This window comes from Elephas maximus, chromosome 4 (genome assembly GCF_024166365.1).
Source record: "Elephas maximus indicus isolate mEleMax1 chromosome 4, mEleMax1 primary haplotype, whole genome shotgun sequence".
NCBI lineage: Eukaryota > Metazoa > Chordata > Mammalia > Proboscidea > Elephantidae > Elephas > Elephas maximus.
This window is the reverse complement of record NC_064822.1, coordinates 51,216,085-51,241,007: the sequence shown is the minus strand read 5'-3', so window position 1 is coordinate 51,241,007 and position 24,923 is coordinate 51,216,085. Positions and strand designations below refer to the sequence as shown.

Below are 24,923 nucleotides of genomic sequence, written 5' to 3'. Positions count from 1 at the left end.
ACAAGGACGAGGCATTTCCCTTTTCAACTGCATACTCTGGGGAGATAACACATTCCCATCCTTGCTAACTTCAACATGCTTCTCAAACGAAAAGAACAAGGGATAAAACCCCTGGGGCACTCACCTTTCAATAAACAAATCACCATTAGCTATTAACATTTATGAGTTCTAGCATACTCAGGAGCTGCTGCTATTTGGAAGAAAGCTTGAAGAATCTGAAGGTACAAAGCAGCATACAATGGAACACACAGAAGACCTCCAGTGTTCAGTTCCATGAAATGAGCAATTGTTTTTTTTTTCAGGCACTAGGAACACGGAGAGGAACAAGACACAGTACCCACCTCTCCTGAGGTTTCTCCCAGTCTAGAAGAGGTATAGATGAATAAGCCAGGCCATGAGCACACATTTCATGTTTCAGAACAAAATGCCAATGAGAGAGTGAGGGGGAAAAAAAAAAAAAAATGGACACGGGAGCCTGGAATTATTGCCAAAGCACCCACTATTTTTTGGAGGAGACCAGGACAATACAAATGGACAGGAAGGCAATGAAAGTACATCATGGGAATTTTCATGCTGCAGTTTTTCACGTATCTGATGCACCTTTGCAATGTAACCAACCTGGTTTACACCCTGATTTATTTCTAAAAAACAAAGTCTTCTCGTCTCATAACTAAGGATTCAATTTTAAAATATTTTATACTATGGAGACAGCATGGCAATTGTCTCTTCTTTGCAGGGGTTCCAAGGGCCTTGTAACTCCCCATCAAGAGTGCACGGCTCAGCAGGCGCTAAGCGGCCATGACAATGCAGTACAAGCAGTTTCGGGTGTGTTTATGTTTTCCGTATTAGAATAATCATCTGATCTTACTGTCAGGGCAACTTACAGAAACTGAGTTTAAAAATAAATCTAATTAAAACTGGCTGAAATAATGCACAAAGTGTTTATCAACAGACAATAAAATTTCAACTGATTGTTTTCAGTATTATTTAGCTGAGAAAACCCCAGAGCTATGTGCTATTTGCTGCACATCGACATACATTCTCTGACTGAAAAGAAAATGCCTTCCTGAGTTCCATTCAGTCTGGGAATAGGCAGCAACTTAGTTGAAAAAGCATCCAATACTGAGTATTTGACAATGAATGTATCCCATGGCTTTTCCTGATGCCACATGATTTGTCTCCAAATTTAACAAGCTCTCTATCACACTTTGCAATTGTGATCTGAATAATTTTTATGGATATGACATCTTAATGTACTTTAGTTACCACCATGAAAAGAACATGGACAGCCATTATTACTATTCAGAATTAGACTGTATTATTGTGCCTTGCAAAACAGCAGAATTCAATGCATTATGCCCTTGATCAAGGAGGGAAGCATGGATCCCGACCCTAAGCAACTAACAGGATCTTAGGTGTGAGGCCAGTGAGCACCATTCCCAATAAACTCGTGTGAAGGTTTGGGTAACTCAAGGAGGAAATTCATGCTTTAGAGAGCAACGTCTCACTGGGTTTCTTGAGAGTTCACGACATGTTTGTTAAGAACATACTTCTAAAAATAAATTCTCACAGATTATTAGAACAGAAACGCAGTAACCTTTGTAGTTGGCCAGATCTAGGATCAAATCCCAGCTGCACCTCTCAGGAGCTATAAGTCTTTGGGCAAGATGCTATATTGCTGGGTGAAAACCCCAAGTTTTGCTCTGCATGACTTGTTACAGCCAATAAACAAGAGGCCAAGATGGGAGGTCAGAAAGAAGCCTTTATTTTCTTGGACAAAGAAAGGAGCAATGGGGACTGCTGTCTCCAAGACTGCTCAAGGCAGCTTGGGAAAGTGGGCTTTTACAGAGAGCAGACAAGGCAATGCAAATTCATCATGAATATTCAGGATTGACCTTCGTGCAGGCACTCAGAGCTTGGGAATGACTAGGCATTTTCTTTAGTCAAGGGTTTGATTCTCCAGGATGGAAGAAGAGGTCAATTTTTCTTCATTAACATGTTGAATCTCCACCCAGAGGTGGGTTGAGGCCATCTATGGCCCATTCTGCTGTGATCTTGTCATGGACAATTTCAGAAGAATGTGTGGCCTATTCTATTTGGTTTAGGGGGATAAGCCAGAACAAGTGTCTCTTAGAACGGTTGGGCTCTGAGGCTGCCTTTGTCTCCTTGAATTGCTGAGCTCTGAGACTGCCTGTCTCACTTAAACTTTGACTTTCCTCATCTGTATAATGGGGGCATTGCTATTTACCTGGTGCATTAGGATGTTATAAGGAATAAAAGAGATAACATCTTGGCATACAAAAAAAAATGTTCAAAGGAAGCCCTCTTCTCTCTATCAGAAATGAAAAACACCAATGCAGTCCTCATCAACCCATAAAGTAAACTCTCTCCTATCCCTTCAACCTTTCTGTCCCACTGGCCTGTGGCTGCTTCAGTTCCACATCTTTGAAAAACAACTCTCCTAAGAAGCTCCTTGACTTTTTAGCTATTGCCCTCTTTTCAGAGATCCAAGCCTCTCATTTGTTTAAACTTCTAAATTCTTCATCTTCAATTTAATTGTCAACCTTCCAAAATCTGGTTTCCACTCTAACCACTACACAAAAATGCTTTGAAGAGGTCACCGATGTCCTAATTATCAAATCCAATCTGGACTTTCCTCATCACTGGATCTCTGAGTCATCCTACACTGCATTCCACTTCCCAGTCCTGAAATTTTCCTTTCCTTTCCTACCTCTGCTCTATGGAGCACACAGGTTTGTTCAGAATATAGTGAGTAGACCAGCGTATGCAGATGAGAGGAGAGGATAATCAGGGGGAGGAAAAGACAAAGAGAATAGAGTGCAGATGCTATTTTGTGTAATTTAGCAAGAAAAGAAACTCCAAACAGCAGTTGGTACAGAAGAAACTCCAAACAGCAGTTGGTACAGAAGAAACTCCAAACAGCATTTGGTAGAGAAGCCACTCAATAATGTTAGTTTCCTTCCCCTACTCTCCCCCTTTCATGTACAATGTCAGCACTCAAAAGATTATGCAAATTAAAGGGGATGTTTTTCCTCTTCACTTAGTGAAATCGTTAATACATTATTTCCTTTCATATTCACGTCCATGAAAACGTCTTCTCACAAAACATCAAAAGTCATTTAGATATTTCCATTCCCAACTATATTATATGATTAAAGTTATAACAATGTTGAAAGTGCAGGGAACCACTTAACAGGTGAGTCATTTCCATGAGTGTCGAAATTATGAAATTCAGAGTACAAATGTGGCTCCCATAGCTTGGGATAGATTGACTTAGTGGGAAGAAGAATCCATGACTTTGAGGGTTTATAATCTGTTGAATTCTAGTAACTTGGCGGTGAGGTCTCTTTGGGGTGGACTCTTGGAGGCAGACTAACCTGCAGGACAACACAAGGAAGCATTCTTTTTCTCAAGAGGGTCTGAAAAAGGATCTGGGAAAAAAGACACCCTCACTATCATATTCTGTTTTCTCCACAGTTTACCGGCTCTTTCTGTTGCTTAGTCTATGCAAGGTTCATGGTTACAACTGGCTTTTTATAGAAATCAGGACACATCAAAGGTCCCCGTGGGCCTAAAATATTTCTTCTTTGAAATTTCAAAGTTGGGTGGAATGGATCTAATTTTATAAATAGTTTTCTCTTTTAAATAAAAGGATAAAAAATTTCTCCTGCTTAATCAGTAATTTCTCTACAAATAGGGTTTCACTAGTGAATGGTATCTTATGTGGAAAGTTGCAAGAGAAATGGAAAAAAAAAAAATAACAGACTTCAACACCTGGAATTGTCAGTAAAATCAGAATCCCCATGAGACGCAGAGCAGGCAAGCAGAATAGGCAAGCGGAGTCTGTCTTTTTGTAAGAATATTTAAATGGAAATGTTAATTTTGAAAGGTCTGTTTTGGAAAACGAGCCTATAAGAGTTTCATAAGAATTGCAGCAGCTCTGCCTTTTTTTCCTCAGTTATATCACACTGACCCTACATCTCAAAGGCCTATGGTATCAACAACACTGTGGTCCCATTACTTCTTAAACTCTTATGCACGTAAATGCCATAAAAAACTGGAAATAAAAGAAGACAGGCTTGCAACAAAAAAAGAAGAACCAGGAGTCTTATCTTCTTTACAGTGCAACATAACCTGCTAATAAAGCCAGAGAAAAGCAAGAAGTAGCTATGAAAAAAACACAAAGCAAATGACTCAGAAAGTTGCCTACCCCTTAAGAGTAGGTGTTTTCATTTTGGTGCTTCAAAAACTGACTGTTCTGTGCATGTCCCAAGATGAATGCAATTGCTGCATCTAATATACCTCCGAAATGCCATCGAATGACACCTATCATGTTCATCTGTCCGTTCATGTCCTTTTTCTTTCACAACCCTTTATGATCTCATTTGGTTATTGTTTGTAAAAATTTTAATAATAACAATAATAATCTGACATATTTAACCAAGATTAGAACTCTATTGCTTTGGCCAAAATTGACTTCTACCTTTATTTAGATTCTTAATTTGATGCTGACCTCACTGGTCTGGACAGGAGGTGCTCCTGGGGACGCTAGTACCCTCCCAGATGCTTCCTTCTGCTTCTCCTGGAAGGCAAGCCCTCCCTTTTCCCCTGACAGGTTCCATATGTCATCACTTCAATCTGTTTAAGAAACCACTCTCTCAAAGGAGGTTATAATGTCAGGAGTTCTCCACCTCCCACAGAAGACCAACAGGAGAATTTCACTGTGCCCTATGCCTGAATTTACCTCAGTCATCAGAAACCCAGAAACCCTGGTGGTTAAGTGCTCCGGTTGCTAACCAAGAGGTTGGCAGTTTGAATCCGTCATGCGCTCCTTGGAAACTCTATTGTCCTATAGGGTCACTTCGAGTCGGAATTGACTTGACGGCAGTGGGTTTTGGTTTTATCAGAAACCCAACAATCCTAGAACATCCCTCCCACCCAGAATCTGATTCCCATACGGCTCTTCATTTTTCCCTAGTCTGACCCCCCTCCCTCCCAAACCCTCCCATTATGCACTCTCAGCTCACCTTACCTCACCAGCAAAATACCCTGTACGTTGAATCTCTTTTTGGAATATTCTTTTCTACTTTGTTGCTTTCTTTCTCTCTCCTACATCGCCAGTTTTTTTCCTTTCTGCTGGTCATTTCCCTTAGCCTACACATTTGCTGTAACATCTCCCACCTCAAAAAAACTAAAACAACAACTTCAACTCTCATCTTTCTTCAGCTACCGCCTCATTTCTTTGTTATCTTCTAGGAAGTTATCTACACACACTGCCTCTTCTTTCTCTCCAATTCTGTCTTGAACACAATACTATGGGGCTTCCATGTCCACAACCCCTAGAAACTGGTCTTATATAAGGTCACCTGTGAAGCCTGAATTGCCAAACAATGGACAATTCTCAGTTCTATTCTTATTTTATTGTCAGCAACATGTGACACCATCACTCCCTCCTCTCCAGGCTGTTCTATACCTGGCTCCAACTCCGGTCTCTTCTAGTTCTCCTACTTTGCTGGGTCACTCTGCCGAGTCTCTGTTGTTGAACACTTCTGATCCTCCCAACCTCAAATGATGATATATTCCGGGGATCAGTTCTTGAAATTTTTCTCTTTGCTGTCTACATTCACTCCGTAGTGGATCTGGCTTTAAACAATCTCAGCATTACCAAATTTGTATCTTCATCCCATAATTTTTCCCCAACTCTAGACTCATATCCATCTGTACTTTTGATGTTTCATAGACAAATTTAATCTGTCCAAGACAGACAGGTAAAATATGCCCTACAGGCTTCCCCTTCTCAGTATCTTCTCTCTTCTAATTGCTAACGCCAAACTTTGGGGGCCTCCTAAATTCTCTATTACTCTTACCACCCACATCTCATTTACCAGAAGTCCTCCCTGCCAGCTCTACCTTAAAAATGTATCCAAACCTGTAGTGTTACCCATCTAGGTGTGAACTACCACCTTTGCTACCATCACTTTTTTGCCTGGGCTTTTGCGATTGCTTCCAAACTGTTCCCCTTGCTCCTCCACTTATCTCCTTATAGTCCCTCCTCTATACAACAGCCAGCATGATCTTTTAAAATTGTAAATCAGATCAGGCCATCCACCTGCTCAAAACCTTTCAAAGGTGTTTCTGTCTCCCTCAGAGCAAAAACCACAGTCCTCATCTTGGCCGAGGTAGCCCTATATGAACTTGCCCCCACATACCTCTCTGACCCCTCTCCAGACCCCTCTTCTCCTTGCTCCCTGTATTCCAGCCACACCAGCCCCTGGCTCTCCTTGAACATACTGGCACAGCCTTGCCTCTCAGGGTCTTTGCTCTGTTGTTCCTTTTGGATTGTTTTTCCTTAGCATATCTTCATAGTCCACCCCTCCCCGCATCAGATAGTTCCTCACACAGGCAGGCCTCGTTAGGCCTCTACACAATAGCACCTTTCTCCCACCATTCTATGGCCTCTTTCTGAGCTTTATATAGCACTTACCACCATCTGACATATTATTTATTGGCTTATTGTCTACCCCCATTAGAACATAAGCTCCAAGGAATCAGGGACTTCATTTTTGCTTGTTGCCATACTCACAGTAGCTAGAACCTATAACGGGCCATAGCACATGCTCAACAAATATTTTTTAATTTTGTTCAATGAATTTCAATATGAGTCAATCTAGTTTTTCTACAGGAGTCCCTGGGTGGCATAAATGGTTAAGTGCTGCACTACTAACCAAAAGGTTGGCAGTTCAAACCCACTCACAGGCACCTCAGAAGTAAGGCCTGGCAACCTCCTTCTGAAAGGTCACAGCCTTGAAAACCCTACGGAGCCGTTTTACACTATACACTTGAGATTGCTGTGAGTCAGAAACGGCTCAACGGCAACTAACAACAAAATTCTTCTGTACATCTAAAATTTAACGACTGATTCACTCCAAGAATTTATCTGATAACCCATCTGAAGAAAAGTCCCTGTATGGTGTAAATTGTTAAGCACCTGACTACCATCTGAAAGGCTGGCAGTTTGAACCCACCCAGAGGCACCTGGGGAGACATGCCTGGTGATCTGCATTCAAAAGGTCACAGCTTGAAAACTCTATGGAGCAGTTCTACCCTGCACACAGGGGCCGCCCAGGAGTTGAAAGTGACTTGATGACAACTTGATAATATCTGAATAGAGGCCTGGGAGTTATCAACTGTTACTGTTTTCATTACTGCAAAATCCCTTGCTATGCTATGATGAGAACGTTCAACAAAGATACCTTGTTTCTTCATGGGCAACATGACTTAGCAACAACAACAAAAAAAAGTCGAGCTTTTCCTTTGCCAACCTTCCAAGACATTACCTAGCAACCTGCTATTTCCTGTATCGCAGACTAAGTGTGTTTGTGATGCTTTATGTCCGCCCACTTGATTGGTACGTTATTCTTAATGGGTTAGCTAATGTTCAACATCAGAGGACAACAACAGCAGCCCAAACACAACAGAGTATCTTCAAGAGCCATGGCCTCATTTTTCTTTGGTTCTGATGACTGACTTAACTGGCTGTCAGCTAGGCAAGATTCTCTGGCTGTCCCACATTATCTGAGAACAGTGAGTTCTTGATATGAGACCATGTTTCCACTGCCTCAGCAACGGCCTGCCTCAATTACACATGATGAAGACACAGCTGCCTTGAATCAAAGCTGCCCTCATTTTTAGTACATAATCATTTATAAACAGTTATGGCTGCTTTGGATTTCTTACCTTCTGAGTTCCCACATTGAGGATTTCTACTTTTTAACTAAGTGGCCCTGGTGGTACAATGGTTAAACGTTCAGCTGCTAACCAAAAGGTTGTCGGTTTGAATCCATTCAGCAGCTCTGTGGGAGAAAGACTTGGCGATCTGCTTCCATAAAAATTACAGCCACGAAAACTCTGTGGGGCAGTTCTACTCTGATACACGGGGCTGCTATGAGTCGAAATCGACTCGATGGCACCTAACAACAACAGCAGTTCTTAACTAAAAGTCATTATGAGAGGTGGCTGGAAACGAATGCTCAGAGATATATAATGAAGGAGAAATTCAAACAAAACATCACAGATCTCCCCAACACTGGGAAATAAATGTAATCAAAACAAAGAGACTGACAGAACTATCTTAACGGACCAGCCATGCAGCAGCACTATAAACTACAAACAACAATGGAAGTCAGCTCCAAACTGCCACATCCCACTCGAAACTTCCAAAACTGGGGATGACTAGGAGCGGTGATCATTTCACCCTTGGGGGGAGGGAGGTCACGTCACTATTTGCAGAAGAGCAACGCTGACTGAGGGGCGAGATCAGGAGGCCATCGCATCCACCAAGGGAGAAATTCTGAGCTTCAGAGAGCAAATACGGCTCCGGTCTTGCGTAACACCTAGGATTCCTTTGGAACCTTCTGCTCAAACCTATTTCACATGTCAGTGAAGCAGAGCAGAGTAAGCGCAGGGCCCAGAAGCCTCAGTGACAGCATGTCTGCACACACTCTTTCCACTTCAGAAAGATCCAGCATTCAACATTTCAATTCTCCACTGTGGTGCCTGAAAGCATAATTCACCTGACTGGCTTATATTTGTCATATTCTGTGGAATAATCTCAAAGTCAGAGATAATTACTAGATGCTGTGTTAGGTAGACTTCCTAAGTTTCTATTAGCCAGTGAAAAGGGGGCAGTGAAACTGGGTCCTGAGCTGTAAAAAGTGCATGAAGCACAGTGTCGAAAGTGAGACTGGAAATAAGCCAGAGGGGATCACAGAAAGGGGGCAGCTGTATAAGTAGGTATTTTTTTCTATCCTCTTACTTTCTGCAAAGCAAAAAATGGCACTGGGTTCCAAAACATCACCAACAACTACTACTGACCCCTGGATAACACAAAACTGAGGTATCCTCCTGCCTGTGTATTTGCGTGTGTATGGGCTTGTTAGAAGAGGGTGTGACTTGAGGAGAAAGAGGATAAGCTTCCCTCCTCTCTCTTTACAGAGACAGTCAGGATCCTATGGACTATAACTCAATGAGGTAAGGAACACATTCCTTGCTCACTATGAACCCCCTCCCTACCAGGGGCTAACATTCCTAAAAAACTCGTTGCCACTGAGTCAGTTCTTACCCATAGCGACCCTATAGAACAAATAGAACAGCGCCTAGCAAATTTGCCTGGCAAATGGTTCAGAACTCATTAGTTACTTATCGACTGACTGACTGAATGAATGGGTTCTTTTTTCACATACTTTGCGTCCCCAGTGCTAGGAGAGTATCAGGGACATGGCAGATGCTCAGTAAAACACCTCCTGAATGGTGAATGGCTGGACAACTTGGTACCTGAAAAACCTTAGAGAGGTTGAGGAGAGACAGAAAGAACAGAAGCAGACAGCAGTAAGTAGCACCTTGCACTCCCCATATCAATCACTTCTTCACTTTCCAGGTCCATGGAATTATTAAGACCTCAAAAGCAGATAAAACCAAAAAACCCAAATCCATCACTGTCAAGTCAATTCAAACTCAGAGCGACCCTACAGGACAGAGTAGAACTGCCCCATACAGTGTCCAAAGAGTGCCTGGTGGATTTGAACTGCTGACCTTTTGGTTAACAGCCACAGCTCTTTACTATGTCACCAGGGTTTCCCAAAAGCAGATAGAGGGGAATAAAGATCTTGTTCAATAAAAGTGCACCCCGGTCTCCCCTATGTTTCCTTTACACCCTGGTAGCAACATGCAATACCCAATAGCTACTCAAAACCCTGATATCATTAAACCAAAACTCATGGCTCTGAACCATTTCCGCAGTCAATTTTTAAAAAGTTAAATTAGTTACAACCCATTCTCCTAAATACCACTAAAGGCGTAATTGGTTATGTCTAAGCCTTTGTATCCCTTGACCAGACTGTGATGAGGACTACCAAAGTGACTCTTTTAGCTATTCATAAATGGATAGCTAGACAGAAAGACAGAGAGATGTGTGCATGTGTGTGTATTTGTATTCTCCTCATAAGGAACAAGATTCCTGCCTTGGTATGACAGAAGCTCTATCCAGTCTAATTTGATTTTTTTTTTTTTAATTGGTTGATTTCACCGTATTCACACTTGTCTTTTGTCACAAGCTTGAGGCCACAGGTCTCAAGTCAGTCTCTCTGGCCGTCTCAACTAAATGGAGTAGAAAGTTACGTCAGAGGGAAAGAATAAGCTCATGAAAGCTTATCACTTCAGAACGTTTCCTGAGTGTCCAGGTTTCAGGTTGCTTTTTCCTAAGCTGTCTCCTAAGCACCAGAAATAAGATAAAGGGAGTAGAAAACCAGGTGCTATATTTTTACCTTTTAATGAAAGTGTACAACCTGTCAGTTTTCCCTCTATAAATGTTCACCTCTTACACTACTGAACCTACACTGCCAAAAAGCTGCACATAAAACAAGGTCATCTCTACTGCAGAGCTAATACAATCCTAGAACGACTACCAGCTTAATTCATCTAAACGTAATATGCAAAATATGAAAAAGGACTCCTAAAGGTTCCCTGCTTAAAAGGAAATATTTTTTTTTTCTTTTGGCTAAAAACAGAGATTACATATTGGCAAATATTTCAAAACAAGTACCAGTTAAGAAAAACCATGATGTCCCCCAAATCTCTGTGGACCACCCTATAGTATACCACCTCCATGGCCTTTACAGTCTCTATAAACACAGACTCTATAACTCTTCCCAAATTGGTGTTTCCAGAGTCATTTTGCCAGCGGGATTTCGGTGAGTCTTCTCCCATCATGGGTCTGCATCAGAAGCTAAAGTATCTGTCCCAGAATGCACTGATGTGAGCACATACCTTCTATATTCCACTCCCCTGTTTGCTCTTGTGCCTACATAGGCTTACTCACTTGCTCTCTCTTACACACAGACATAGGCATAAATCAGCCCTAGCGCATTTTATATATATATATATATATAAATACATATATATATATATAAAGGTAAATACCTCAGGCTTGGCAATTTATGAGATTTCACATAAATTATTAAGCAAACATTTGCTGAATTTGCTGAACACCTTTGGGCAATGCACCAGAAACAGAATGGCAAAGAAGACTCATCTATCATATGATGCTAACAATCTCATAGGTGCAGGAGGCTTATGATACAAAAACCTCGTGAGTTTACCAAGGGCCCACATAGATCTGTAGTTCCTATATCTTTTGGAGACCCTGGAATAGTCATGCTGGGGGAAAGGCAGAGGTGGAAGTATTTGGGATAGAACATGACAGTGTTGGTTTGACAACGATCATATTGGACAAGGCAGGTTTGAATTACAAATACCATCATTAATTGTCTATACTTAACAGGTCCCACCTTCCATGACAATTGGGCCCAGCACCCAAGGGTTCTTAACAGGTTGGTCCTGACTTCTCCATTCCAAGGCCTGTTCCATTCTGAGCTTCCTTATGCTATTTGCACCTCTGCTTGGCCCCATGGGATGACTGGGCCACCTGCTTGACTCTGGTTCCAGCCTCTCTGAGGTCACCATCTCCCTTTGCTGTATGCTCTGGGATCGAGTTCTCAAAGTCTCTCAAACCCCACTCAAGTCTAAGGACCAGAACACTCATTAGTCTAGAAAGCAAGTTGTTATTGTTGTTAGTTGACACAGAGTCTATTCTGACTCATGGTGACCCCAGATGTGCAGAGTAGAACTGTTCCACAGCGTTTTCAAGGCTGTGACCTTTTGGAAGCAGATCAACAAGCCTGGCTTCTGAGGTGCCTCTGGGTGGGTTCGAACTGCCAGCCTTACGGCTACTTGCACCACCTGAGCAGACACATATATCTATGACCACTTTTGTGAGAAACTTCCTCCTCTCAAGCACATCTTCCTCTCAGAGTCCAGGACCCCACTGCTCACTTTGCATTAAACCTTTCCCAGTTGGCTCTGTAGCCACACCCACAGACATTATCTATTTCTAGCAGATCAGACAGAGGGAAAACTACTATGGCTTTAATTTTCTAAAGAGATAAAAGTTCTTGATTTCTAATACCACTGATGGCCTGGAAAAGCAAACATGTCTTTGCTTCAATCACCTCATTCCCTTTAAGTAAAGTGAAATTTGAAACCACACAAAGGTTCTGCTGCTGAAGGAGAAGTATTAGCATAAATATTGGCTTGGCAGAACTCACATTTTTCTTGCACTCACAGAACTGAAGCGCTTGCTTTTTTTTTTCCCCTTCCTGCCTCATGCATTTTCTGAATATCAGCAAAAAACTAGTTTTGTCATCAGAAAACTGCTTTGGCCTGGCTTTTAAACTTGGCTGCTGGTACCTACTGGAGTATTTATCAGGGATAACTACTTTTGACTTGAAAAAAAAATCATTTAGTGAAGTAAAATAGCCAGCCTCCTGAAGAGAGGCTAAACTTCCGGTCATCTTATTAACAGAGCATATCTCATTTTAACAACTGAAAAATGTAATGTGAGACAGTCTTGAAGGCAGCTTCAAAATTCCCAACAGTTCATGGTATCTCAGTCAGCTTTCCTGTTCCTTTCCTATCACTCCCAATAAAAGCAGGCACAAACACAGACAGACACCAGCGCCAGAGCAAAAATCCATCCACAGGCTGATGGCTACAGTGGACTAAAGAAAGCCAATTCTTAGTCTAGGAGTCTTATTTTATACTGTGATAGAAATTCTCATGTGTAATCCTAGTTTGATTTCTTTTTGGATGCAGTTTAATATCTGCAGGGATCTCTGATCTGTGCCAATGTATACAGTTACAGTTGTCTTAATCCTAAAAATCACTGAAGCTTTTCAGAGAGGTATGCCCCTCCCCTTCAGTCTCCATTACTCTTCAGCTACAAATTTCTCATCTATGGAGTCTACTTCCCACTTAGGCTGAGAAAGGTCCATACATGAGGTTTCAGGACATAACGACAAACTTTATTAAGGTTAGCTATTTAAATCGAAAGGAGTGCCAAACTGCTGCCGATAAGAACGTGTGTTGAAGGACCCAGTCCAACGCCCAGGCCCACAGCAGTCAATACACATTTGTGTACTTCCATGTCCACCCTTTATGTTTAAAGTGCTTCAAGCTTTCTTTCCTGCTTTGCTTTCCTTCATCCCACAGCACCAGTGATGCTCTTGTCTCCAGGTCTTATACATGCTTCTTCCTCTTCCTGGAGCAGGCTGCCCACTTCACTTTTCCCATAGATGGTCGGTAACTACTATGCAATCTCACAGCAGCTGTGCCAACCCCATCATAGCTCCTGTCATACTTGCTCCCTTGTAATATCCTATTTACTTGCGTTTCCCCCCTTTGACTGGAAGCTAATGAAAGGCAGGGGCCACGTTTTAAACATTATAGATACTCAATTCTCAATTCATATTTATGAACTGCTCTCCAAGAAATAATCACAATAGCCTGATAAATTTCGTACAGTTTTTCTTCTAAACTGCAGCCTCAATTTTCTCTCTAAAACAGTTTTTTTTCCTCTAATATGTGTCTTTAACTTCTAATACCACAGACAGCCTGAGAAAGAAAGGTGTTCTGACTTGGCTTCAATTATCTTATTCTCTTTAAGTAAAATGAAATTTGAAACCATACAGAAGTTCATGTGTTGAGGGAAAAGCATTAGCAAGTCAAACTGATGGCTCCCCACTACCCAGGGCAGGAAGTCCAAATTCCTTAGGATGCCAAAGAAGGACTTTCACATCAGTCCCCAGGTCCTACCCTCACACTGAAGCATCTTCAGGCAAGCCAGGTATCTCTCTCTTTTAAAGTAATAATTAAAAAAAAAAAAAAAATCTTTTATTTTTGTATTTACCCCCAGCCTAAGTACTTATGCTCCAGCCATACATAGCCATCTTCCTTTTCCAAATACACCTTTAGCTTCCACCTGTGTAGCCTTGCCCGTGCTGTGCAGAGTTCAAATTCTACTCACTTTGCCAAACTTGGATCAAATGTCCCTTCCTATATACTTGTCACTCCCTCGTCTCTGACCCTGAATCTAGTTCCGTAAAGATTACAGTCTTAGAAATCCTATGGGGCAGTTCTACTTTGTCATAGAGGGTTGCTATGAGTTGGAATTGATGGCACCGGGTTTTTCGGGATTTTTTTGCCCCTCTGATCCCCAAGCACTTTGCTCCTGTCTCTAGTGATGCACGTACCATACTATCCATCTAGCTTTGGATTATGTTGTCTCCCCAACAAGAACGTGAAATCCAGATGGGCAGAGGGCACGTCACATATATTTTTTGACCTAGTGCTTCATACAGTGCCCGGCTCCTAGAAGCTGCCTAACAAATATTTGTTCAATGGATAAATGGACTGTTGTGTCCAAGAAATTAAAAAACATTCATCATGGTACAGTAGTAATAAAGAAGATATATTTGGTGTCCTCTTTCTTAAGAGAAAGCAGTGATGTGTGTGGAAAAAGCAGAGATAGAGTTCCAAGAATAGTTCAGAAATTGTTCCAAAATTCCAGTCTGTCTCCAAGCACTGTCTGAGGCTAAGCTATAAAAATGCAAGAGAGAGAAAAGCCTCCATCAGTGTAATTAGGGTTCACCTCTATCTGCAGGCCATCTCCTAACAGCAAGAAGAGAAATGGAAAATAATACCACTGCGAGGACACAGTCCATGACACAAACTCCATGAACGTGCCTGATGACCATCTAAACATTTATCAAGTACCTCCTACCAGCAGGGTCCTGTACCGACTACTGCTGGGAGGTAGGAGAAATAAAAGATACCACTCCCAAGCACTCAAGAGCCTATAGGTGCTGAGCAGCACCTATTTTTAGCAATACTCTGTATCACCTCACAAAGTCCTTTTTGCTCTTCCAAGCTTATTTCAAATGTCACTTCTTCTGAGAAACCTTGCTTGACTCTTTAACCCTAAACCCTCACTCCACACACAATTAGTCACTCCTCCGTCTCTCCACAGCACTTTGCTCAAATCTAGAGTAATGTTTTCCCCTAACTCATGTGACTTACTCCACTAGACTGCAAGTCTCTCAAGGGCAGGAACAGCATTTCTCCATCTCTGTATCACCAGCGTCTAGCCCACAGGACTGAGAGACATGAAATGCTTAATCAATATTAATAGAATTTCTAGTATCTCCTTATTTTGCCCACACCGTAAATATTCTTTGACTTGTACCCGTACAAACAAACCAACTGTGATAATGAAAGTGCTTTACCTCTTTAAGAACCAGCACACATTTGCCTGGTCCCACCGACTGAGGTAGCTCTGCAATTCTTCCTTTGTTTAGGTAAGGGCCTGAGAAACACCTGTGGTTGATGAAAAGCTGAGGGCAGCAGTATTTCCCGTTGACAGTACCTGCAGTGGAAGAGCAACACAGCTGATGCTTTAGGATCATAATTCCCAGACCTTAGGGAACCAAAGAAAAACTCGGTTAATTCACTTAGTTGGCAAAACTACCTAAAGGAATTGTCAGACATCTTGGCTGACTGGAAATCTGAAGATAAAAAAGAAATGACCCAAAAGGATGGTTCTAACTGTGAGGCCCAGTGTGCTCAGAACTCATTTCGGTTCCAAATTGTGGCGCAGCAATAGAGAAAAACAGATGAGCTGCTTCTTTTGAGAAAACATGCGTTGTAGTTTAACATTAGGATGTTTTTATATCCATAATAATATCTCAGAAGTTCTGATTATTTGTTCCACTATATAACTGTTTATTATGCAGTATTCAAAACTCACAAAAAGATACAAAGACTAAGACAATGACAGCTCAGGTATGGCTATGCACCCCAAGAAAGAAAATAATAGCTACACAACTAAGTCCTACCTGCCTTCTCAAAGGTAACCATGACCCTCAGCTTAGTGTTTTTCATTTCCATGCAAGTCTATAAATTTTTATTCCATACATATATATGTGTGTATCCATAAGCAATATGTTATATTATTCTGAATATTTTTTTAATGTTCTATAAATGGTTCTTCAGCAAATTTTTGTTTGTCTACTCAATGTTACACTTCTGGTAAATGTGTAACTAAAATGTTCATTTTTCACTTTTTGTATATTATTCATTCCATTATATGAATATATAAAAAAACACCCAAAGCCTACAATCTAATTACCCACTCTCCTACTGATGGAAATTTAGTTGCTTCTACATTTTCATTACGACAAATGGTGCTGCAGTGAACGTCAGTGTAAAAGTCTCCTTTGTAATGGGCAAGAGAGTCCTGCAGGTAAGTAACCTGGAGTGGAACTTCTCAGCCACAGGACGTACATATCCTTAGCTTTACTAGACACGGCCAAACTGTTCTCCACAGTGCCGATGCATACTCCATCAGCATTGTGTGAGAGTCCCTGTGCCCACATCCAGCCAGCACTGTCAGACTTTTCCATTATGCCGATCTCAGGGATGTGAAATGTACCTCATGGTGGCTTAAAGGGGCATTTTCCTGATTATTCGTTCAGCTTAGAAAGTGAATACGGCAAGTAGTTGGTCTTGCTGTGTCTCAAGATGCCATGAAGAAAAAGTGGAATAATTAATAAGATCTCACTTTGAAGCTTCTTGATGTCTAAGAGCAACGGATGAGGTTTCACATTTGACTCACCTCTCCGCCTGCCCCAAGCTCAGCTATACTAACTGGTATTTCTGTACACACGCTGCTGTTAATTTGGAATGGTAATTTAACAGTCTAAGAATGCTTGTCCTCATAAGGATTTCAACTAAGAACCAACAGGAAAGTAGAAGAAATGTTTCTCTGGGTATAGGAGAAAAGGAGCAAAATAACAATTACAGACCATGAAAGAGTAGCTGACAAGGTTCTTCTAAAACCATTCTACTATTTGAATTCTACACTCGAGGCAAAATAAATGAAGTCCTCCGCTGCATTTACATAGACATTTTTTGTTAGGATTACCCTGCCCAGAACTTTGGAAAAAAAGGCCTACTTTTTCCCTGAAGACCAGTAAGTCTGCTCATAAAATTGCTCTCTCTACTACAAAGATAACTTGAACTAACAGAGTTCTTCCAATGGCTTACAAGTTTTAATTCTGGAATTCTGAGCAGGCTTGATTTTGGCTAGACAACAGAATTCTTAATCAAATGTATAAGTATGTTTATTATCATATTTGGTGGTCAAAGGGTAAATCACATTTGTACTCTCAAAGGTTTTTGTAAGATGTAAGACTTTATGCATTAAAAATATATATAGTTCACAACCAGCTTTTCAAACACAGAAGGTTTTAAGGAATAACTGAAAAGCCAGCAGGAACTCAAGTATTAACCACAACTACAAAAAAGCCAGTGAAACTAGCATAAAATGCTTAAAAAGAAAAAAAAAAGAAAAAAAAGGAGTGCCTAATAATGATATTTTCAGTTTTCTTCCTTTTCCACATAGTAGTCCCTGATACCAGGCCCTAACTTGACTTATAATTCCCAAGTAGCATACAGATCGTTTTCCTGCAGATTATGAGAATTATCTAGAGCTCTGACAAAGAGGCAGAAGAGGCATAGAAAATTTAACTTAAGAATTTTAAAAAAGGAAAAGAAAAAAAAAAAATTTTTTTTTTTTTTTTTTTTCTGACAAAGAGGCAGAAGAGGCATAGAAAATTTAACTTAAGAATTTTAAAAAAGAAAAAAGGTAGGTATCTGCTAATAAGGAGCACCAGGAAAAACAGAACAGGCCTCGAAGTTGAGATATACTCACATTCACTGAAAAATATAAGCATACCTCCAACTACAACAATGAACTGAGAGGGGGCAGAGGGACCTCCATGAACTAATTTACCTGTAGTGTCAGGGTGAGGGAATGAACAAAGGTCATGAGGTATTTTCTCAACAGGCACTGTGGACGGCAATCTGTGGATAAAGAAAATAAAACTATCATGGGTCGCAAACTTTAGGAAAAACTTACGTTCCAATCATAATTAAAAGTGGTCAATATGGAAATCTAAGTATAATGATAGGAAGGTGTACATCTAGGAGCAATACCAATAAGAACAAATAAAAAGATCATTTCAGAAAAGTTGTTCTCAAATTATTTTGAAGACCCTAAGGAGTTTATTGGAACATCTGCTCTCGAGTAGTCATGATCAATCAATGAGATTTTCCCAAGCCACCACTGGGCTTGTCTCTTGTTACAACAATCATAATAATGTCTTTGTATTTTAGACAGGAAGAAACATTATCTTGTATTAATTAAAGTCAGATCTCTCATCTTCAATGTCTAACTGAAGAAAACCACTTTTTACTATTATTTCCAGTAACTATGCTTGTGTAGTTTCTGCAAATACTTGAAAGCTCAGCTACAAACCAAAAGGTTGGTGGTTTGAATCCACCCAGAGGCACCTCAGAAAAAAAGCCTGGCTGTCTACTTCCAAGAGATCACAGCCACTGAAAACTCTACAGAACACAGTTCTACTCTGACACAAACGGGGTCACCATGAGTCAGAAATGAATTGACAGCAACTGGTTTGTTTTTGTTTTACTTTCTTTTTTTTGGTGGGGGGTGCTTTGTTCGGGTCATGGCCATACTAGAGAATATCTCAATAGAAGACCTATAAACTGTTGATTCTTCGATTGTGACTAGGCTTATTCTAGGAGAGAGCACCTTTTAAAAGCTTGGGGAAAAAAAAAAGTTGAATAAACATTTTTTTAAATGTAGACTTTTAGACTTGGCAGAAAAAGAGGAGTGATGGGTTCCACAGAAGAATTCATGCTGGCCGCATAAAAATGACACAGTTGAAAACCATGTGGGCTCAAAGTAAACCAGGACAAGGTATCTTGGTGTGGTCATCAATGGCAGTGTTTTTCAAAGTGTGGTCCCCATAAAGGCAGCATCAGCATCTCCTGGGAACTTGTTAGAAATACAAATTATGAGGCCAAACCCCAGTTCTACTGAGTCAGAAATTTTGAGAATGGGGCCCAGGAATTTGTGTTTTAATAAGCCCACCAGCAACTGATACACATACAGTCTTAGAACCACTTCATATCTAGGAGTTATGATTTCAAATTTGGATTCAATGACTGGTCTGTTATTTAATCTTTCTGCTTCAATGTTAACCAGATAAAAGAGAATCAAGTTACTAACCTGAGGCACTGTGTTTAGAAATGAATTTACAAAAAAACCCCACAAAACTATTATTCTCATTAAAATAAAATGCAATTAAGATTCAATTACTTTTTATTTAAATCTAAACTTTGGTACCATGAAAAATGCTGTTTTCAATTCCTTTTCCATCTGTATATTTTTATACACTTAAGAAAATAGAATCACTTAGCATAGGATGTCTATTTCAGTGACTTTTAAGTGTTTTCAATATATAAAAATATTACAAACTGTTAAAACCTTTTCCAAAACACACTGTCTCCATTTAGACACTCTGCCCTAACATTCTCTTTGTTCATAAAATTACAACCTAAATGCAGGGTAGGAAACCCTGGTGGTGTAGTGGCTGAGTGCTATGGCTGCTAACAAAAAGCTGGCAGTTCGAATCCACCAGGCGCTCCTTCGAAACACTATGGGGCAGTTCTACTCTGTCCTACAGGGTTGCTATGAGTCGGAATTGACTCAGTGGCAACGGGTTAAATGCAGGGTAACCCACAGACATTTAACAATTTAGGGGCAATTTTTTCACTTGGCATCTAATCTTCACAAAAACTTTGTGAAGCAAGCATTTTACAGGTGAGAGTATTGAAATGCATAGTATTTAAGCAACTTGCTCATGTTCCTCCAGGTGGGAAGTGGCCGAGTTGGGCATCACTCTGAAGTCTTCTGCCTCCCAGGCCTGGTCACAGAGGGATGGTTAAGAGATAGCATCCTGGATGGGGGACAGGGCAGTTTGTCCAAGTCACACCTGTCAAATGTGTGGCCCCAAGCACATCAAGAATCACTAGGAGAGCCATTACTATCAATGTATAAGTTTGGGATACATTTCAGGTATACTGAGTAGGAAAAAAAGCTTAAGAAATTACTAGCTGGAGTAGAAGTTCCTTGGGAGTAGGCACTGAATCTTGCACTTAATAAATAACAGATACATTTTACTGTCATCTTTACTAGTGTGCTTTTCATTAGCTAGCTCGCTAACAAAAACATCCACGCCTGCCATCCCGTATGAAGACACTCCATAGTTTTTCGTGCAGTTTTTAGGAGAAAAAAAAAAAACTTACTGTTTTTCTGGCTGCACAACTGCAATCTTCCTCTTCATTTGTGCTGTAAAACAGGCCAAGAGGGAAAAAAGAAAAACAGCTTGGTTAGCTAGTTGGACAAATGCATTTACAAAAATGGCTTGGTGTTAAAAAAAAAAAAAAAAATAGTGTTAGTTTTAAAGTAATTTAAATACTGAAAAATTACTTTGCTCCTGCCACAATTTTATATTAATTTTTTTTAGCATAAAATAGACTTTGTCTTGTCCGAAATGAGGTCTAAATAGAACCTAGTACATTTAATCTATCATTACACCGCCTCCTTTATTTTAAAGTGTGCTTTTAATAAAAAAGATGGTACAAATATTGTACTTTGTATAAACACAGAGTAAGAAAAATTGTTGTAAGCAAGATTACCCAGCATGATTCTTTTCCCATAGAAATTTAGTGAGTCAAATAATGTTACTGTACCAGTCCACTCCCAAATTAATACTAGAGGCATATTTTTAAAATAAAGCGTTTTATTATTTAAAGGAAGATTGGTGTCTAACAAACATGTTTGTCAAATACTGACATAAACGATGATTTTTTGGGGGTAAGAAAATGTTTAGTTTATAAGATTAGGATCACCTTAACAAAAATAGACCAGAGATTTTGGCATCTATTAATTTTGGCACAGATAATCCCGTACCTGGCCAACATAAGCATAAATTAATTCCAACAAAACTTCTAAAGCTGTTAGGGTCTAGAGGGTAATAAGCCTCTTTAAAGCAAAATGTATGTACAAGAAATGAAAATAAGAATAAATAAGATAAAACAGTTAAGAAAATGTCCCTCGCTCTTGACTTTATTTAGTATTCGATTCCTGTTATCACTATAAAGAAGTATAAACTTCATGATTTCTAAGTTTAAAATGAGTATAGAAGAAACTGTCTAACTCAGTCTTTGTTAATAAGGGTGGGGATGCCTGCGTTGTATGATAACCTGGTAAGGAGTCCAATACAATGGATCTCGATGCAAAATGCATAACCAAGAGGAAATGCTACTATGTTCCCCTTAACACATACATAACTATGTGAGAAAGGAAGAGGATACAGGACACTAAGCTGTGTCCAAGGGGCAAGGATACAGGGGACTGGACCCCCAACCTGTGACAGAACCCACAGAGGACCTGACTATTGGCTATGCTGGCTGAGAAAGCTTAGAATCTGTATTATTTTAAGTGGAAAAAAAATTTTTTTTCTTTAAAACCACTGAGAACTATTCTAAACTCAAAATTTTATAAATATTTTAAAATGAGGGGAAGCTATTGGTCTAACTGGATCAGACTCCCTGAGCAGTACAGTATAAGGAAGAGAAGAACGTTGTCTTAAAATGCGCCTCTGTCTATAATCTACTTCGTTTCACATAGATAATTGCCGATACTACTCTTAAAAACCCGGAATGTGAAGCCAACTGTGAGATGGAACCTTCTTTACAGTAATGTTCTGAGAACATAATCGTACCTATATAGTAGGATGCCAGAAAAAAGGTAAAGCTTGTATGTATATTACATAAAGAAAATACTAGGGATACAATGTATCTCACAAAAAATTAAAACCCTTTAAGTACTCACAGTTTTAAATAATACTTAGTGATGATACACATTAGGGTAGAATAATAACATCAAGATTATTAGGTTTGAAGATTTTTAAATGGTATTAATTCATGCTAATGACCTACAAAAATATTTTGCTGCATATGTGTAAACATGGAAACCCTGGTGGCATAGTGGTTAAGAGCAACGGCTGCTAACCAAAGGGTAAGCAGTTCAAATCCGCCAGGGGCTCCCTGGAAACTCTATGGGGCAGTTCTGCTCTGTCCTGTAGGGTCGCTGTGAGTCGCAATCAACTGGGTTTGGTTTTTTTGGTTTATGTGTAAACATATGTATGTGTGCACATTGCTGGGTTCTTTAGTTATTAATATCATATTTATTTGGTACTTTGTGATCAGAGGATATGATACAATGCACTTTTCTTAAAGTTCATTTGAAATCTTTCTTGTTAGCTGCTACTAAGAGTAGATTAAGTGTTTATAAATATGTCAGTAAATTGTTGGGACTAATTATGGTCTCTTTGGGGGAAAGGAAACCCTGGTGGCGTAGTGGTTAAGAGCTACAGCTGCTGACCAAAAGGCTGGCAGTTCAAATCCACCAGGAGCTCCTTGGAAACCACATGCGGCAGTTTTACTTTGTCGTATAGGGTTGCTATGAGTCAGAATTCGGTTTTGGTTTTTTTTTTTGGTTTGGGGGAAACCTCGTAAGAAAAATTAATTCTTTCCCAGAAATGGTAATACAAAACTATAGGATTTAACATACAACCTTTCAAATCAATTAGTGAATTGTATATAAAACCTGCAGTGAAGATTTCAGATATTTTATCTCCATCTCTGTCTGTGACTTTCAGTTGTCTTATCACTGTGCCTCAGTTTGTCAATCTGTAAAATGCTTTCACATCTTCATCTCATACAGACATTTAAAGATAAAGAAGATAACAAAAACTGTTGGTGCTCCCTGAAAAATCTACTACCTTTTTTGTTTTCCTAAACAACTTGGCTATACTTTCTTCCCAAAACTGCCTACTTATCCACCAAGATTCCAAACGTAATCACCCCTGCTCTGCCCCAACTAGGCAGTACTTACACCCTGCTTTGTGTGGTGTAGTCAAGGGATAAGAATTTGCTTCACACCAGCCCACAGGGAAGATATCCATAGAGTCAACATCGACAATGAACTCTGGAACAGGAGTCTGCAAACCTGCGTTGGAAAAAGTTAAGACAATAGGTACACCAAAAACAAACAGAAAAAAAAAAGAACTACATGGCACCTGTCTCCTTGAATGTTAAAAACAAATTAAAAAAGACAATAGTAGTATGGAAGATGCTACTGTAAGTGAGTCTACAGTCTTGTGACATGTTCCCTGGGTGGTGCAAATGGTTTACACTTGGCTACTAATAAAAAGGTTAGCGATTTAAATCCATTCAGCAGGTGCTACAGAAGAAAGGCCTGGCTATCTACTTCTGTAAGATCACAGCCACTGAAAACCCTATTGAGTAGAGTTCTACTTTCAAGTAGAAATCAACTCAATGGCAATGGGTTTGGGTTTATATCTACCTATCTATCTGTCCGTCCGTCCGTCCGTCTGTCTGTCCACCCACCCACCCACCCATCCATCCATCTGTAGTTTTATGACAGGCACAAATATAACACAGCAAAAGTTCTAAGGGGTACAAACGAACTGGAAGTTTCGAAAAGAAAGATATACTTCCAACTGAAAATGGGAGGAGGAGAAAGGAATCTATAAAAAATTGGCATCTGAGCCAGATATGCTGGAAGAGGAAACATTTCTCTTTTTATAGGACGAGGTTTCACATTAAGGAAATGTGGCAGAGATTGGGGTAGCGAACAACAGTGCACATTCTGAGCCCACCATGACGTACTTCACCCAACACCAAGCAAAGGTCAACACTCAACTAAAGAAAGTTAATTATAGTTGAAAGAAACTAGTAAACCTCTATAACACCAATCCTGAGCAATGAACTCATTAATGTGTCAGTTTGCAGTCACTTATTTTGAACTCAGTTTGTGGTCTACAGACTTTTGCCATGTCACACTAAAGTCGTTTGTGTAGGAATGTTTTTTTCAGTGGGCATCTGCCTAACTATCACATCCTGTTTCATAATCGCAATAATGCCTTGATTTAAAGCAGCGTGTAACAGTTGAAGGAGTCTGAAAAAGAGATGAAATCTTAACAAAAGTTTCAAGGAGCTATAATTACCGAGAGAATAACTTTGGAATCCAGCCAACTAGTTAAAAGAAGAAAATTCTACACTGAATCAATAGTTCTTAAAAAAAACACGGAGGAAAGACACTCTTGAACCAAGAATCAAAAGATAACAGTTCTATTAATAGATTGTGACTCACTGACTCTGGCTACTTAATCTTGTTGTGCTTTGGTTTCCCCCCTGAAAATCAAGATTAAAATAACACAGTAGAACACCAACTATTACATATACAGATTATCACACAACATCTGATGAACTCTGAATCATTTCCCCCAAAAAACTGTAACTTCATGAAGCTAAATACCAACAGTCAAACACAAAATAGTCCTATCCCTGAAGTTAGCTCTGCTGGCTCGCTCTTACTTCTCATCATAAAGCAGATATTGTAAAAGCAGAGTAAGTTCTTCGACAAATGTGGTTTTCTAATTCAGCGTTAAACCAATGTATCAACGAGTATAAGGCACTCTGACGCCAGATTCTTACACACATATATTATCATCACCTGTGGTCACTTGGAAATTTGATTTGTTCTCAAAGAAACCGATTATTATAGTCATCAATCTATGTTTTCTTTATGCTTAACTCTCATATCATTTGAAGGATATATAAGCTAAAGGAATTCCAACAGGTTTATACTTTCCAACAAAGCTGAATGGTTAGAAATCATTGTCTAATATTACACAACTCGACCAATATTTCACGTAATTGCCAAAGAAACCATCAAATAAAGAAGAGAGAACACATTCGAAACAGACTAAAGGTAAAGAAACTCTCCAAACTGCTTCACATGTGGAAGTAAGTCCTCCTGTCCTGAAGGGCACACAATTTTCCAGAGGACCCAAGGAAAGAGGACCATCGAAGCTGTGGTCTCCATTACACAAGGTCACTTTCTCATCTTCAGACTCACAAAAATACTGTTTCTTTCCCAGCTACTCAATGATTTTACTAACAAGATAAATTCAATTACTAGATACATTTGT

At 39.9% G+C, this 24,923-nt stretch overlaps 1 protein-coding gene across 9 annotated transcripts in view; it reads right to left on the bottom strand.

Annotated features, from left to right (window-relative positions):
• Positions 1–24,923, bottom strand: part of SFMBT2 (Scm like with four mbt domains 2) — a 267,557-nt gene that overhangs the window by 35,274 nt on the left and 207,360 nt on the right. For 8 of the 9 annotated variants that reach the window (XM_049882021.1, XM_049882015.1, XM_049882020.1 and 5 more), the window contains 4 exons: positions 22,802–22,915; positions 20,146–20,188; positions 17,765–17,835; positions 15,198–15,337 (listed from right to left, as the gene is read on the bottom strand). In XM_049882021.1, the coding sequence (XP_049737978.1) occupies positions 15,198–15,337; positions 17,765–17,835; positions 20,146–20,188; positions 22,802–22,915 (368 nt within the window). The remainder of the gene's footprint in view (positions 1–15,197; positions 15,338–17,764; positions 17,836–20,145; positions 20,189–22,801; positions 22,916–24,923) is intronic. The other variant, XM_049882022.1, reaches the window with a different exon arrangement.